The sequence below is a fragment of the Siphateles boraxobius genome, unplaced genomic scaffold (genome assembly GCF_051911475.1).
Source record: "Siphateles boraxobius isolate OS27281-9 unplaced genomic scaffold, OSU_SipBor_1 56, whole genome shotgun sequence".
NCBI lineage: Eukaryota > Metazoa > Chordata > Actinopteri > Cypriniformes > Leuciscidae > Siphateles > Siphateles boraxobius.
In genome coordinates this window covers 8,367,307-8,384,515 of record NW_027509182.1, presented here as the reverse complement: position 1 = coordinate 8,384,515, position 17,209 = coordinate 8,367,307, and the positions used below count along the sequence as shown (strand labels likewise).

At 35.6% G+C, this 17,209-nt stretch overlaps 1 protein-coding gene across 1 annotated transcript in view; it reads left to right on the top strand.

Moving 5' to 3' along the window:
• Positions 1-17,209, top strand: part of hip1rb (huntingtin interacting protein 1 related b) — a 49,275-nt gene that overhangs the window by 16,427 nt on the left and 15,639 nt on the right. Inside the window, exons 2-17 of the mRNA XM_077206625.1 lie at positions 5,181-5,244; positions 7,428-7,570; positions 9,582-9,638; positions 9,771-9,857; positions 10,958-11,034; positions 12,804-12,865; positions 13,128-13,268; positions 13,620-13,677; positions 14,238-14,313; positions 14,447-14,605; positions 14,801-14,853; positions 15,012-15,084; positions 16,291-16,474; positions 16,554-16,642; positions 16,863-16,979; positions 17,063-17,164. Of these exons, the coding sequence (XP_077062740.1) occupies positions 5,181-5,244; positions 7,428-7,570; positions 9,582-9,638; positions 9,771-9,857; positions 10,958-11,034; positions 12,804-12,865; positions 13,128-13,268; positions 13,620-13,677; positions 14,238-14,313; positions 14,447-14,605; positions 14,801-14,853; positions 15,012-15,084; positions 16,291-16,474; positions 16,554-16,642; positions 16,863-16,979; positions 17,063-17,164 (1,542 nt within the window). The remainder of the gene's footprint in view (positions 1-5,180; positions 5,245-7,427; positions 7,571-9,581; positions 9,639-9,770; positions 9,858-10,957; positions 11,035-12,803; positions 12,866-13,127; positions 13,269-13,619; positions 13,678-14,237; positions 14,314-14,446; positions 14,606-14,800; positions 14,854-15,011; positions 15,085-16,290; positions 16,475-16,553; positions 16,643-16,862; positions 16,980-17,062; positions 17,165-17,209) is intronic.

The following is a 17,209-nucleotide window of genomic DNA, read 5'->3' as shown; positions in this document are numbered from 1 at the left end:
CGGTTTTACTTTCATATTTAAAGTACCCTTTAATTAAAACGTTAAAATTAGAAATAATTTCATATTTAAATATTGAATCTCATAGCTTTATTTATGCAATTGTAAATGGAGTGTAAATATTAATGCCACTTCTGATGCTGCTTCTGTGTCACCTCTGAACTGCAAAGATGGATTTTGATTGAATGATTTAATTTGGCTGGTAACGGTGGTACTGTATTGCCTAATTATTGTGTAATTAAGTATTATTGTATAAATAAGTACAATTACTGTATAATTTAATTTGAATATTTTGAATGTTAGTATTTGACATAAAAGGTGATGCATAACTCTAAATAATTTTAGAAAAAATGTCCATATATAGGTGAAAATGCCCCTGGAAATCAATTTAAGGTGGCAAATATTGCACATTAATTAATCATTTCTGTCACTACTGTGAACTGACCACTGCATAGAATATGAAAAATATGAATATCTTTGTGAGTCTGCTGTCAACAGGCCTAAATCAGCCATTGCACCAGCACAAAAACACAATCAGTAAAATATCATCTAATTATTGTCAACAAAATGTTTGAAATATCGAGATATATTTTTGTCAATATTGCACACCCCTAATGTACGGTATTAATTTTGATATCTTCAGGTCTTAAAAAGGTCTTAAAAAGCCTTAAATTGGACTTTAAAAAGTGTGCAGGAACCCTGGTTTGGCATCTGTTTGGTATAGCGCTTTATACAGATTGTTTCAAAAATCAATATTTCTGCTGTGCATCATCGCACTCCATGTGCTGTGAAAACAGTGTATTTCGTGATGTGCGTGGGAAAGCTCCCTTATCACACAGACCTGATCCTGATTCATAATGAGAAGCAGGACCGCTCGCACCCTGGAAGTTTCTGGATCTATCTATCATAAACACACTTCTGTCATCCCTCAATGATTTTCTTAAAATATGTAATATGCACAGTTTAACAAGCCCATTAGTAGTAGTATTTCTGCTGTAGCTCGTTTCATAGGTTCTCATGCTTACTATAGATTATTGCAAAGACTCATGGTTATGTTAAATATAATGTGTTCTTGGAAATAAATTATGTCTTAAATCATTTATTATGTATATTATTTTAATACGCCAGGAGGATAAGTTATAACAGGATCATGTAGATTTTTGGGATCAGAGGCGTTCCAATCTCACTAAAGAGATTTGAACAACACATACTGAGCGTTTGATCCAGATCAAAACCAAGATTGGATTACGTGATCTAATCCCATTTCAGAAGACTTTTTTTCTTCTGAACAACCCATTTTCAAGATTTGAGCCAGTCCGAAAACCAAAATCTGATTACATTTCTGAACAACTGGGCCTTAGAGACAGACTGATAAAAGATGCACTGGATGGTGACTGAGGCTGTCAGTTTAACCATGGAGGGAAGGACCCCCCAAAACTGGATTTATCATGATAGTTAGCCAATAGGAAGACCATCTGTCTAAGATTGTGTGCCAGCGTTTGGCACCTAACCAACCCAATTCCTCGGGCTGACATGCTTTGTTCTGCACAATCTGCTCTTTGTGCTGTCCATTGCCTTCATTTCGTTCTCTCAGTTTTGGGGCCGACCAACACAATCTCACTTGCACATTAATGAGCCACAGACCAACATTGCTGTGCTTCTGTTATGTGCTTTTTCCAAACTCAAGATTAAGTTGTCAATGTTTTATTTTATTACTCTGGCCTAGCCGATCTGAGAAATCATTCACTGCTAAACATGCAAGAGATTTTTTTTTCCAAGTAAGTATGTAAGACTTTAAGAATTATTTAATTAATGTAATGAATATAATTGTTATTTCTAGTAGTATCATTTGGAAGACGTGGCTGCGCATTATTAGTGAGCCAGTACTAAAGAATGGTTATTTATGGTAAAGATATTTTCTTCAATAGAAAAATTGGTTTAAAACATACAATGTGCAGCTTTAAATTGTACCTTTTGCCACACAAAGGTTTATCTAGTGTAAAATTGCATCCGTAAATGGGATTATTTTTAATTTAGGTGGTGGGTTTGTTGAGAAGACATTTTCCTGTGGTGCCACACGGCTAGGGGTGTGACGGTTATTATATAACCGTGAGACCGACGGTTATAGTTGAACACCGTCATTAGGACTCTATAACCGCCAAAACCCTGTTATTAAAATATTTTTTACAAACCTTTTTTATCATAGAGAATGTTTAAATACTAATATCAGCTTACGAGGGAAACGGAAGCGGAGTCAGTGGTGCTTCAGAGGCTGCTGCTGCTGGAGATTCGGGAGAGGTCTGTGTCCCTTTACCGATCAGAGCGCGCGCTGACACGGAGTAAAGCCTTGTTTATACTCGAGGCGTCCGTTTCTTTTACTGTCTATGGTCCGCACGAGTGCGAAGGTGTGCGCGACAAAAAATGACGCGTTCGGTGCGCAAGACCAGCAAGACCTCGTTTCACTGTTGCTGTGTGCAAGGCTTTTTTGTAACAGAGCGTCGCGCCGCATCCGAGAATCAACGACTTCAAGCCGAATCTGCCAGAGCATGTACGTCTCACCGCACCGGCACCCAGTTTGCGTGTCTAAATTGCAGTTCATTGCAAAGTTTTTTTGTTAAAGTTTTGTTTATTGTGTGTGATTCATTTAATGGAAAGGACATTCACTTCTAGTCGTCTTGCTGTTAATTTTAAATAAACGTAGAGCAAGTAGCTAATCAGTGTCTGCTCGTTTATTCAAACTAAGTTGTCCTATTAATAACAGACGAAGGTCGCAACACACCAACTTATAAGCAAGTTTTGTTAACTTATAAAGTTAAGAGCAGATCAACACACACATATACAGTACCGTTCAAAAGTTTGGGATCGGTACTTTTTTTCATGTTTTTAAAAGTCTCTTGTTTACCAAGGCTGCATTTATTTGATTAAAAATACAAAACAGTAATTGTATGGAAGCTTGTTTCCGCCACTAAATAAATAAATAATAATAATAATTGCGACTTTTTATCTCACAATTCTGACTTTTTGTTCTCACAATTGCGAGTTTACATCTCGCAATTCTGACTTTATTTCTTAGAATTGCGAGATATAAAGTCAGAATTGCGTAAAATAAAGTCGCAATTGCGTTAAGTCAGAATTACGAGATATAAAGTCAGAATTGCGTGATATAAAGTCACAATTGCGTGATATAAAGTCACAATTGCGTGATATAAAGTCACAATTGCAAGTTATAAAGTCCAATTCTATGGGGGAAAAAAGACTGACTTTTTCCTCTCAGAATAGTTTATATCTCACAATTCTGACTTTATAACACACAATTGCGACTTTATATCACGCAATTCTGACTTTATAACACGCAATTGCGACTTTATATCACGCAATTCTGACTTTATAACACGCAATTGCGACTTTATATCACGCAATTCTGACTTTATAACACGCAATTGCGACTTTATATCACGCAATTCTGACTTTATAACACGCAATTGCGACTTTATATCACGCAATTCTGACTTTATAACACGCAATTGCGACTTTATATCACGCAATTCTGACTTTATATCACGCAATTCTGACTTTATATCACGCAATTGCGACTTTATATCACGCAATTCTGACTTTATTACACGCAATTGCGACTTTATAACACGCAATTCTGACTTTATAACACGCAATTGCGACTTTATATCACGCAATTCTGACTTTATAACACGCAATTGCAACTTTATATCATGCAATTCTGACTTTATAACACGCAATTCTGACTTTATAACACGCAATTGCGACTTTATATCACGCAATTCTGACTTTATGACACGCAATTGCGACTTTATAACTCACAATTCTGACTTTATAACACGCAATTGTGATTTTATATCACACAATTCTGTCTTTATAACTCACAATTCTGACTTTATAACGCGCAATTGCGACTTTATATCACGCAATTCTGACTTTATAACACCCAATTGCGACTTTATAACTCACAATTCTGACTTTATAACACGCAATTGCGACTTTATATTACGCAATTCTGACTTTATATCACGCAATTCTGACTTTATATCTCGCAATTCTGACTTTATTACACGCAATTGCGACGTTATATCTCAGAATTCTGACTTTATAACACGCAATTGCGACTTTATATCACGCAATTGTGAGAAATAAAGTCAGAATTCTGAGATAAAAAGTCGCAATTACCTTTTTTATTTTTCATTTTGTGGCGGAAACAAGCTTCCATAGTTTTGTTTATTTGAATATATTTTAAAATGTAATTTATTCTTGTGATGCAAAACTATATTTTCATCATCATATCAATGTTGTGTTCATTTTTTTTCAGGATTCTTTGATGCATTTATTTGGAATATAAACTTTTTTTATATAATAAATGTATTTACTGTCACTTTTGATCAATTAAATGCATCCTTCCTGAATAAAAGAATAAATTCTTTCATTTCTTTCCAAAAAAAAAAAAATCTTACGGACCCCAAACTTTTGAACGGTAGTGTTTAATGTTACAAAAGCTTTCTATTTCAGATAAATGCTGTTCTTTCGAACTTTCTAATCATCAAAGAAATTGAAAAAAAAAAAAAAAAACTGTTTTTGACATTGATAATAATCAGAAATGTTTCTTGAGCACCAAATCATCATATTAGAATGATTTATGAAGGATCATGTGACACTGAAGACTGGAGTGATGAATCAAGTGATGAAAATTCAGCTTTGCGTCACAAGAATAAATGACATTTTATTATACAAACAGAAAACAGTTATTTTGAATTGTAATGATATTTCACAATATGACAGTTTTTGTTGTTGTTGTATTTTTAATTAAATAAATGAAGCCTTGGTGAGCAGAAGAGACTTATTTTAAAAACTTTGAAAAAACTTACCGATCCCAAACTTTTGAACTGCAGTGTGTGTGTCTGTGTCTGTGTCTTTGTCTGTGTCTGGCCTATATAATTTAGCCATATGGATGCTCACTTCGAATTGGAATTTGCCCTGATTGGAAGTCTGTCCCTCACATCATTATGGAGCCTTTACATGAAAAGACACCATGGCTAATGTTTTTAGTTGACCGTTTTTGTATTTATTTGACAGGGAGACACGAGGATGAATAAATAATCACAAAATTTAAAGAAACTTGCAAAGTAATTTTGTTTTTGTTTCTCTTTCCTTTATAGCTCAGCAGTATCAGTAAAGCCATCAATTCCACAGAGACGCCGCTGAAGGAGAAACATGCACGCCGTATCCTTTCAGACATCTATTTATTATTGTTTATTCAACTATTATCGTACCAGGTAGGTCAACTGAACCCTTTGCTAGAGGATAAGGAGTAGTACTGCAATCCAGTCTGAAGTTCTGTGTTTGTTAATATGGGTTTAAAAGTGATGAAAAAACGTTCAAACTTTGGTGTCTGATAATGCCGTTAATAATTCTTGTCATATCGTTGAGTGTGTTGACACGCACATTCTTAAACCGATTACGCTTAATAAGCCGACGTGATGCGCGGTCATATAAACACGTTAAATCGTTTTCCTTTATTGGTGTAAGATCATAAACTGCTTAAGAATAAACTGATCGACAGAGCTAGATTGACCATTACCTTGATTTCACCCAGCATGCGAACACCTTAACCTGTTCTGTCAGTTTTTTGAAATGCGCATATGACAGGAAAATGTCCTTATATACAAGAGGCTGCTCACTGCAGAGCAAACGGGTGGAGCTTACATCTAGCTCCTCCTCTCTAGACGTCCAGCGGGGAGGAACGAATGTAATCTGGGCCTAATGGGTGGAGCTAGAATATTCAAACACACCTAACCCTACCCACAACTCTATCCCTCCACCCCATTAGACGTGCAGAGAGGTGGAGCTGGATGTCATGTGACTCTGCAGTGAGCACCACTTGTTATATACAGCAGATGCAAGCACATCCAGCCACAGCAAATTTTTTGCGGTAGAGGAGGATAAATATATCGCAAACTCCGACTTTTTGTTGACCCAAGAAATACACTGCCTAGACAAAAAAAAAGTAAAATAGGCAAATGTTGAAATGGTCTATGATTGGATCATTATTGCAGTTATTATTATGTTTCTAGCATGTTACATGTTTGGCAACAGTTCTTCTAACCCTAATTGATGGAGTGTAAAGCTTTTCATTTCTTAAACAACTATGTAGGAAGACAATGACACATCATGGCCAAATTCCAGGATGACAATGTCAAGATTCATCAGGATCAATTTTTAAAAGAATGGTTGTGAGGGAGCATGCAGAATAATTTTCACACATGAATCGGCTCCTCTGAGTCCAGACCTTTAACTCATTGAAAGTCTTTGGGATGTGCTGGAGGAGACTTTACTGAGTGCTGGAATCTTGCATTGTCAATACAAGATCTTGACCAAAAAAAGAATGCACCTCTTGATGGAAATAAATGTGATATTATTTCCAGCGATATTTTTTTTTTTTGGCCAAGCATTGTATAAAAAATGTGTTCTTGTCTCGTGCAGCCAAAGTACAAGTGGTACAGTTGTAGAAAGTTCAAATATGAGAGGAGAATGTGTCCGTGCAAGTTTGACATTTTGAAATACTCTGGGGTTTTAATGTTATATTTAACATCACAACTGGCATACTAAATAGAATACTCTCAGTGAAATACATGGATGCTTACGTTTTGACATCACCAGCAGGCAATAACCTGTTTTTTTTTATTCAGTCTAGTAAACGCGGTTTACTTGCATTGCTGGGTAATTGATTTGGATGTAAATCAGGTTATTTCAATAAACTGATTTTTTGGTTGTTATCAGCATGTAAATGAGCTCATTGTCTAAATGATGACCAGTTATACTCTGTATGAGGAATGATACTGGTTTTATACCAGTTTAAAAGGGGGAAACATGAATGAAACATACTTGACATCAGCAGTTCCTATATCAAAATCCTAATGAATAGATAATTATCAAAGTCATCTTCCAAAGTCATCATACATGGTATGCAGCAAGCTTTTCTTCTGATCTTGCTAACCCTCATGTGTACAGGACCAGGTACTTTTCATAATAGTCAAGTCACCTTTATTTATATAGCGCTTTTTACAATACCGATTGTATCAACGCAGCTTCACAGTGATAACATGAAAATAATGCAGCAAATTATTTTTACATATACATGTTTATGTATAATATAAATACAACACCGAAATGCAACTGTTTGCCATAGTTGCAGCAAACATTACCTCATAGCACCATCTAGCATCCAATCAGTGCTAATAATCAGTTTGAACATGGATACCATACTGATGTGTAAGTTATGACATCGTCGCAGGTCTACATATCAGTCTTGAAACAGTTAGACGGCAGACTTTCCCTTAGTTTGATTTATTAGTGTGATGTGATAATCAATTGCGTTGAGATCTTTTCCTTAAAGTCATGAACAGGAATTATTTTGGGAACCCACAGAGAGAAGGGGGCCTATACCTTCTGGTCATATGCTGTTGGTCTGCCGTTGCCAACCAGCGCCATCCTTAGCTGGAAGTTCTTCCATGTATTACACAAAATCTTGCGTGATGGTCACCGAAATGTAAGCATGTTTTCATTTACATTTTGTTGGAATTATCTGTTCATATACACTTTTATTCATCTATTTTTTAGCACAGATGCATGTGATCCCAAATTCAGTTCTCTTTCACAGCTTATTGCGCTTGCATGGTCAAATACACACACAATCGTCAAAATGCACATCGTGTGGAATATTCATGTAAACACAATCTGCTATGTCCGACGCAAACGTTAACAGGAGAAAATCAGATGTGTAACATTAATTTTTTAATGTTAATAAAATAATTCATTAATGTTAATAAAATAATCACTCACTGTTTTTGGTTGAATCACTTTTGTATCTTTAATATGAATCAATTTGTTCAATTCATAGAGTGAAGACAATACTGTGTTTTATTTTTACATTTGATTATTCAATTTCTGTTATTCTTACTGCATGTTAAATAAACCTAGGCTACTGTACTTAAACCTATAAAATTAAAATTATTTGCTAAAGCAAGGCAGGCAATTTTATTTTATTTTTTATATTAAAAATAGGAACAAATAAGCTAATTACAAACAATCAGACAAATACAATTGAGATTTTTATTTAAAGGTCTTGAAGAAAAAAAAATCACACTGAATTAAATGTGAACCTTGACATTTACTTAGTTTTTCTTCCCATTTTAGTCAACCCAATATTATTATTAAGCTGACTTCAATCATTACACACACGACTGGCAATCTTCTGTAATAAATACAGAAGATTGCCAGTCGTGTGTGTAATGATTGCAGTCAGCTTAATAATAATATTGGGTTGACTAAAATGGGAAGAAAAACTAAGTAAATGTCAAGGTTCACATTTAATTCAGTGTGATTTTTTTTTCTTCAAGACCTATTAAACTGTCTACATCAGTCAAATAGGATATGCAACACGAAACTTTAAACTAGGATTAAATCTAGTCATATATTGAATCGAAATTTGATTCAAAATCAAGAATTGATTTAAGGAGGCACCAACAGATTCCCACCCCTATTTTTTTTTTTTTTTCTCACCCTGTGTCATGCTGTTTTCACAACCTGGTGTTCAAAATCACCCTCCTTACTTCTGGTCACTATATTAAATACATAAAAATATGAATCTCTCTCACTCTTATTGCTTGTGTGTCAATGATTGCCCTACTTCTATAACCGTGTTTGCTTGTTTCAAAACCCACTTGTATTAGAAACATTTTCGTATTTCTTGAATATATTCATTTAAATTACAATTAGAAATCAAAGTATGTGTGCATTGTATTTGGAGTCCTACACTGTGTTTTGCTTTATTAACATTAACAATTATATGATTCTTTTTTCATGACAATCGAATATAAGCAGAATATACATTTCTCTCCACCCAAGGTTATCTGGGTTACTTGCTTACTAATAAGTGCCTCAAACTAACTCTGAGTGTCTGTTAATGATTTGATATCACTAACGTGGCAAGAGTTGAAAAATAAGCAATGAAAGTAAATATTATATATTGATATATACTGATATGGTGTCACCATACTGCCATGTGCTAAAATAGCCATACACCACAGTTGCATTTTACCAGCTGTGCAAACTAAAGGAATGATGGGAAATATGTTGCAGATAACACACCTGAATGCTTCTTGACTGAGAATAGTTGTTCTTGTACAAAAAAGTGAATCCTTGAACTCTGATTTCTTTTTTAAACTCTCTTTTATTAATGTATGACATCTAGTCTATGTCATTTGAATCATATTACAGAACGCATGTCTTCAGAACGCATGTTTTCCGCTAAAGATCTATAGAAAAGCTTCAGATTTTGGCAGAATCTAATTATAAGTAATTTGTCATGTAAAAGCAGCATCCACTGTATTGGAAACAAAGAACGTGATCACATACAGTAGTTTTCATTGCTTACTATGAGAAGTGAGAGTTCATCATTACTGTAGCCGCCTATAAAATACTCAGCATCCCAAACTAGCCTAATGTCTTTTGTTCTTGGAGCAGTCTGTATGGTTTATTGTCTTATTCATTCTTACCAGAGCTTACAAGACTGCATGAGACACTACAGCAACATCGCTGAGACAGGGTTAATGTGGGTAAGTCAATGTTCATCCACAAAATCCCTAATCTCAACATTCATAAAAAAAAGTAACTTTGTTGTGTATCTCTTTTTGAGAGGTTTGACTAAAAAATTGTAATGGTTTATTGTCAATAATTTCCATCTTCAGAATAACACACGAGACAGACATGGGTATGCACAGCTGGTTTCTCTACATTCCAAACTCCTCTGCACCAAGATTGAGTTCCACACAAAGGTACATTTATATATTTTCACATTGAGCCCATAATATATTTTCCACATTTGACAGCCATTATTTTAGATCAGTGGTTATTAGCCTTCAAGGCTCTCTTTTGTATGAGACAATATTCAAAGGCCCTTCAACCAGATCTCATGAGAAAATGTAACTATTTTACGAGGTGATGATTTTGTAAGAAAACGTATGAATAATTTGTATGAATAAAGTCCACCCATAAGCAAATCATACATGCATGCATGGCATGCATGACATTGTACTACTTCATACGAATTAACCACCAATTTGCCAAAACTTAAAATTGTAATGAATTGCGATGAGTGTGTTGGGCCTCTTGCTTTGGCATATTGACACCAAACTTGTCACTGTCACCTCACACTGACCAAAACACATGAATCTGGTAACATTAGTCAAAAGGGATAAGCATTTAAATTATATTACTAGTGATTGTATTTATGATTTGTCAACTATTTTGACATGATTACATAACTCATTATGCCTTTTTTATTCTTGGCCCTATTAGTTACTACTTGCAGCTATGTTTTCATTTACAATTATTTATATATCAATTTAAAACTTATTGGGGCCCCTTTGGAGGTTGGACGAGGCCCCCTAGTGGGCCCCGGTTCCCTGGTTGAAAATTACTGATTTAAATCATTTATATACAAGTATACCTCAGTATACTCAAAAGATTACACTATATTTAAGAACAGCCTTTTAACATTTTAAGTGTAATTCTTCTAAGTTTTGCCTAGATGAAAATGTCATTTAAATTGATAAACCATAAACTTGCTCTAGACTGAAGTGATGACTTCTCCTGCAAATATAAAGGGAGAATTATTTGCATCTAATTCTAATGGTGACAGTTTAAAAATAGGACGTTTTTTTCTCATTAACATCCATAATTAACATTAACAGAATGGTGTTTTGTTATGAGCCAAATGTAAATGCTCATGTGAATAACTTTTGTGAGTTTATTTTTATAAAATAGGAATTTGTATTTCTATCCCAATTTCAGCAAGTAGGACTTAGGATTCCAGTGTGAACAAAGGGATAGTCCTACTTTGTTGAAATGAAGTTTCTCTGTGCTCTCTTTGCAGCATTCTGAAATTCCAGCCAGTCTAGAGATCTCAGATGAACTCCTGGAGCGTACAGCGGGAACAGACATCAATAATGTGTATGTGGAATTCCAATTACTCTATTTCTATTTCTTCTGTATTATATCTCGGCAACAATAGCTTTTCAGACTTTGCACAACAGGACCCGTAGATTAGGTCTCCAATTAAGTTAGGTACTCTATTAATAATGGTTCTTTCTTATTATAAATGTTGAAAACTATATTTGCTGCTTATCATTTATGTGTAAATTGTGATAAATCTTTTTCAGGATTCTTTGATGAATGGAAAGTAAAAAAAAAAAATGTTGTGCAAAATTCTAAATAGCATTGCTGTCACTTTAGATCAATGTAATGCCTCCTTGCTAAATAAAAGTATTAATTTTTCCTTTCTTACATACCCCCAAAATGTTGGGGGTATGGTGTATCATGGCTTCCACAAAAAACATCAAGCGGTGCATCTTGATAATAGTAGGGAATGTTTCTTGAGCACCAGATCAGCATATTAGAATGATTTCTGAAGGATCATGTGACACTGAAGACTGGAGTAATGATGATGAAAATTCAGCTTTGCATCACATGAATAAATGGCATTTTAAAATACTTTACAATAGAAAACAGTTATTTTAAATTGTAATAATATTTACTGTATTTTTGATCAAACAAATGCAGCCTTGCTGAGCAGAAGAGGATTCTTTCAAAAACAAATCTTAATTATTCCAAACTTTTAACTGATAGTGTATATATTTTTTAAACGCTTCAAACATTGAGAATAATAATCAAAATGATGGTGTCAATGTGAAGTTCTTCTACTGCTTATTGCTGGCCTAACAAGTGAAAGCACTTTACTAGATTAAAATGGCACGCTACTCCCTCTCACTCCAAATACATTTTAGATGGTTTTAAAAGAGAAACATAATTCTTTATTGACAGCTTTGTTTGGACACTGGGGACCCAAGAGCAAAGTTAGTTAACCTTTATTGAATGATAAAGTCAAATAAATAATAGTAATAATAAAAACCTCTCCAGCTAAACATATTGTAAAGGATGCTGGCTTATGTAGATGTGTATCAGGTAATTTCGTTTTTGAGGCCCGTGATGGAATGTCTAGGTGAAGAGTGTAGTAGCTAAAAAAAATTGTTTATTCTTATGCACATCACATTTTTTATAATAGCTTTAAAATAGCAACATAATTTTTCCATGTTGCTTGTGGTGTGAGCCAATCACATGGCAGCACCTCAATCCATTTAGGCATGTATACATGGTCAAGACAATCTGCTAAAGTTCAAACTGAGCATCAGAATGAAGAAAATATGAATGAAGAAGAAATGTGATTTAAGTGATTTTGAACGTGGCATGGTTGTTGGTGCCAGACAGGCTGGTCTGAGTATTTCAGAAACTGCTGATCTTCTGGGATTTTAACTCACAATCGTTACCTCTAATTTGGCATAAACAACATGAAAGCATGAATCCATCCTACCCATCCTGAAAGCATGGGTCCAGATCTCAGTCCAATAGAGCAGATTTGGGATGTGGTGGAATGGGAGATTTACATTATGGATGTGCAGCTGAAAAATCTGTGATGTATTGCAACTGTGTGAGCTGTGTTCAACTGTGTGATGCTATTAGGTCAATATGGACCAAAATCTCTGAGGAATGTTTTCAGCAGCTTGTCTAATCAATGCCACGAATAACTAGGGCAGTTCTAAAGGCAAAAGGGGGTCCGACCCGGCACTAGTTAGGTGTACCTAATAAATTGGCCGGTGAGTGTATGTTACCTTACTTTAACATGTTAACTTCTAAAAGGGTTTTGTCTCTGATTCCTGCTTCAGGTTCCAGCTCACAGTAGAGGTGTTTGATTACATGGACACAGAGCTTCGATTAGCAGAAGCTGGTGAGTGTTCAGATTATGGTGATTATTTTCTCCCCAGAAAATGTATCATTGACTTTTGCAAATGTGGTTATAAAAGTTTCTGGCAAACCAAAATCAACCTTATTATAGAAGTATAAGAAGTTAATGTTGGATATTGTAGTCACCTACTTTTAGTTTGGTTTTGATTGTGTCATGGAGGTTACTGTCTTTTGAGTTTGACATGCATGAAAAAAACTGCATAATCTAGTGCGAGGTTATTTTATTCTCTTCTTTCTATTCATAGTGCTCCGCCAGCTCAACGTGTCCATTGCTATCTCCACACTGACATCAAGCCAGTGTAAACTAGCACCGCTCATCCAAGTCATCCAGGACTGCAGTCACCTGTACCACTACACCGTCAAACTGCTCTTCAAACTACACGCCTGTAAGAGCTCGAGTGCTGCTGTAGCTCCATCATGCTTCCAACACTAACTCTACTGATAATACTTAAAGCGGATTGACAAAGAAAATAGTTGTAAATGTCTTAATCAAAGCATAATTAAGCTTCTTAAAAGCTTACCAATGGGGCAGTAAAGTCATGTTGGCATTTCTACTTTGTCTTTTTTCACATTCATAGGACAAATTTATTATCTTAGTTTTCAAAATTACCGAACGTAATTTGTAAATCAAAATAAAAACCAGCTAATAATTCTCACAATGTGACTTTAACATGAATGCATTTCTAGTAAATGCTGAAATTGCACCCTGATTGCACTCTCGGTTGGTATGCTGACAGGTTTACCAGCTGACACACTCCAGGGACACCGCGAACGCTTCCATGAACAGTTTCAGAGGTACACTTAATCATTTAATCAAAAGGCATTTTTATTTTGTCTGTAGCATTCTGTATTCACTGAAAATGCTTAGGCTTTTAAGTATACAACATTTATATTAACATTGCAGTGGGGGGGGGGGGGGGGGGTTAAAGACATATTTTCATGTCTTTAATCACTGTATTTTTAGGAAATGGGAAAGAAAATGTTACATGTGGCTAAAATCATTCAATTTATGGTTGATTTAAACAGCTGTCACTTCAAGTTCACCCAAAAAATCTTATTACTGTGATCATTTTCTCACCTTCATGTTGTTTTGAACCTGTATGATTTTCCTTCTTCTTTGAAACACAAAAGAAGAAATTCTAAAGGCTTGTCACCCTTTTCTGTGCAGTTACAATGAATAAGGACTAAAGCTTTCAAACTTTGAAAATGTGTGTATATATATTATAGGGACCATATAGTGCTTAGCATAAGTTAATACACCCATGCTAAAGTTGACTAAAAAGAGGAATAAAAAATCATCTTTTGGAAATTGATCTTAATGCCTATATCATTATGATGATGATTATATTTTTTAGCCTCCAAACATTCCTCAATAAAGCACGAGATATGCTATACTTCAAAAGGCTCATCCAAATACCTAGACTGCCTGATGTAAGTAAACTATCTTTGAATTCCGTTCAACTTATTGAATCATAATGCTGACAAGGAATAAGGATATATTTGTAAGTGTGATACATATGTTTCTGATGATGTATTTTTAAAACCCTTTCTTTTTTTATTGAAGTCTCCACCCAACTTTCTCCGGGCCTCTGCTCTGGCTGAGCATGTTAAACCAATGGTTGTCATCCCAGATGAAGAGGAGCTTGAGGAGCAGGAAGAGGATGAACCCGAGCCTCTGATAGATGTTAGCGAAGCACAGACTAGCATGGCATCTCAGCCAATGGTACTTAAACCAGAAACAATGAGCATGATCATATAGATAGGGTGATAAATAAAACATGAATTCTTGTTGGCACATAGACCTTTTTGTAGATTGTCAAATGTTGGAGCTTTATAGAAAATGTAGCATGATCCATTCTTGAGTTTCTCGGCTCTGATTTATTTAGCTTCTTAAATGTCTTCTGTTTTGTTTTTTAAGAGTGATATATTTGACCAGGCCTTTGGACCGCCTAATAATGGATTTGATGATAGGTAGGTTATTCTTGATAATCATACCATAATAATTTGTTTTTATGGGGAATTATGAAAGAGACATTTATGAAAATGTCAGAAAGTTAATACTTTAAAGACACTCTGTATGTCTACAAGTATGTACCTTTACTGTACTCTGTACTTCTTCTGTAACACAGAGACCTCCAAATCGAACACCTGAAAGGAGAAATTGAATTGCTGCAATCTGAGCTTGAGAAGATCAAAGGCGAGGTGAGACACTGTCCTTATTATTTTCAAGCATTTAAACCTTTGAAAAGACTCCAGACTAACGTCTGAGAGCAGTGGCACCTAGACTTACCACCGTATCATAATTTTCAAACCGATGCGGTACTATGTATAAATGACCCCGGTGGTGTGGTTCAAAGGAGTAGCGCTGTTTCGTTCTGCTTTTGGAGTATCTGCCATTTGATGTTTCTCATATACAACAGATGTGACAGTCCTTATCAGTTGAGCAACTTGATAGTGGCACCAGCAGGAAAAAAGGTCGCAAAATGTGGCCATTTAGTCACAGTTTAGACCCCTGTAAAATGATACTGGCTGTTTTCTTCTTCATGCATCAGCCAAACAGCAAGTCCAAACAGCTAAATATATATCTGTTCAGATTTTGTTAACATTTGTATAGGAAAAATTATCATATTTCAGCTAATTTTGTCAGCAACAACTAGACGGGATTCTCAGCTCTGGCCCTCGAGGTCCACCTTCCTACAGCTCCAGCCTTGATCAGACTCATTTTCCTATAACTTTCTAGTAATCCTAAAGACCTTGATGAGTTTGTTCAGGTGTGTTTGACTAGGGTTGGAGCAAAAACCCGGCAGGAAAGTGGACCTCGAGAGCCAGAGTTGAGAACCTCTGAACTAGACCAAGAATAGCAATGTCTGCTACTTATGCAAATTCAGCAATCCTCTAAGATCATTACAAATCACACTGTATGACATCTTATCTAATAAACTTGGGTATGACATGTATGTAGACTGTATGATGACACCTATTGAATCGTAGACTACGATGCAAGTGGTAAACAAATAGAACAAGATGTATCGCACTTTGGCAATTGTGGTTTTTATGTGCGTTAAAAAAGAGAGAGAAGAATATGGATGTGGTCATGGCTAGAGAAAAGAGGTCAACTTGCAAATGGAGCTTAAGTGTACAATGTGTACCGGGCATTACTCAGACTTGATGTTTCTAAACATGATTGACATTGATATGTCTATGTGATTTGTTTGCAACTTTTGCATCCTTTTTGAAGCTTGAAAGCGAGCCACTATTCACAGCCATTGAATTGGGCAACGTTACTGGAATATTGATTCACATTTCTCCTTTTGTGCACTGGAATATGTGCTATAATCTCAACATTGTGTTTTTTTTTTCTGTCCCTTTCGCCCGTATTCTACTCTTCCACCTCTCCTCTGTGTTCAGGCGCAACGCTATATCACACAGCTCAAGTCGCAGATCAACATTCTTGAGGCAGAACTGGAGGACCAGCGTGTGCAGAAGCAGCGCACCCTGGTGGAGAACGAGCAGCTACGCATGGAGCTAGAGACCGCCCGCCGCCGCAACACTGAACATGAGAGCGTACAGAGCAACTTTTTTGAGGCAGAAAGTGAGTTTGTGCATGCATGCACATAGATATTCTTCAACGAAAATGTGGCAGCTGATGCTGATGACTTTCTCATTCATAGAAAAATCCCAAGCAACAGAGTTGCGTTATAATAAACTGAAGGAAAAGCATGCTGAACTGGTTGCCAACCATGCTGAACTCCTACGAAAGGTATGACAAAGAATACAGTGTACCTATATGTGTGTATATGTGATCACAGAGATATTACTTACCTTAGATTGCATTTGTTTCTAATAACTTGATATTCTGTTTTCTTGAAATCTGAATAAATCAACTGGTATATGCCTTTGTTACATATCATTTTTGTACATCTGCATATGTGCATGTTTAAAGGATATGCAGTTGTGAATGTGTCCATTATCTTTTATAGAGTGCGGACACAGTAAAGATGCTTTCGTCCACACAGCAGACTCAAGAAGAAATTGAACGAACTAAGCAACAGTTATCCTTTGAGGTAGAGCGAGTCAGACAAGAATCAGACATGAAGGTAAGTGTGCACACAAGTCTTCCTTCACTTGAACTGTAACAGCACCCATGGACTGATTGTAACAAGTCATGTTGTTGCTTTAGTTTGAAGAACAAAAGTTTGATATGGATAAGCTGAGAAGGGAGCTTGATGCGAAGAATGCAGAGATCCAAAAAGTCAAGAGTTCATTGCAGAGCTCTGAGAAGGTATAGTATCTAGTATTAACATAACTTTCAGAATGCCTTTCCTTA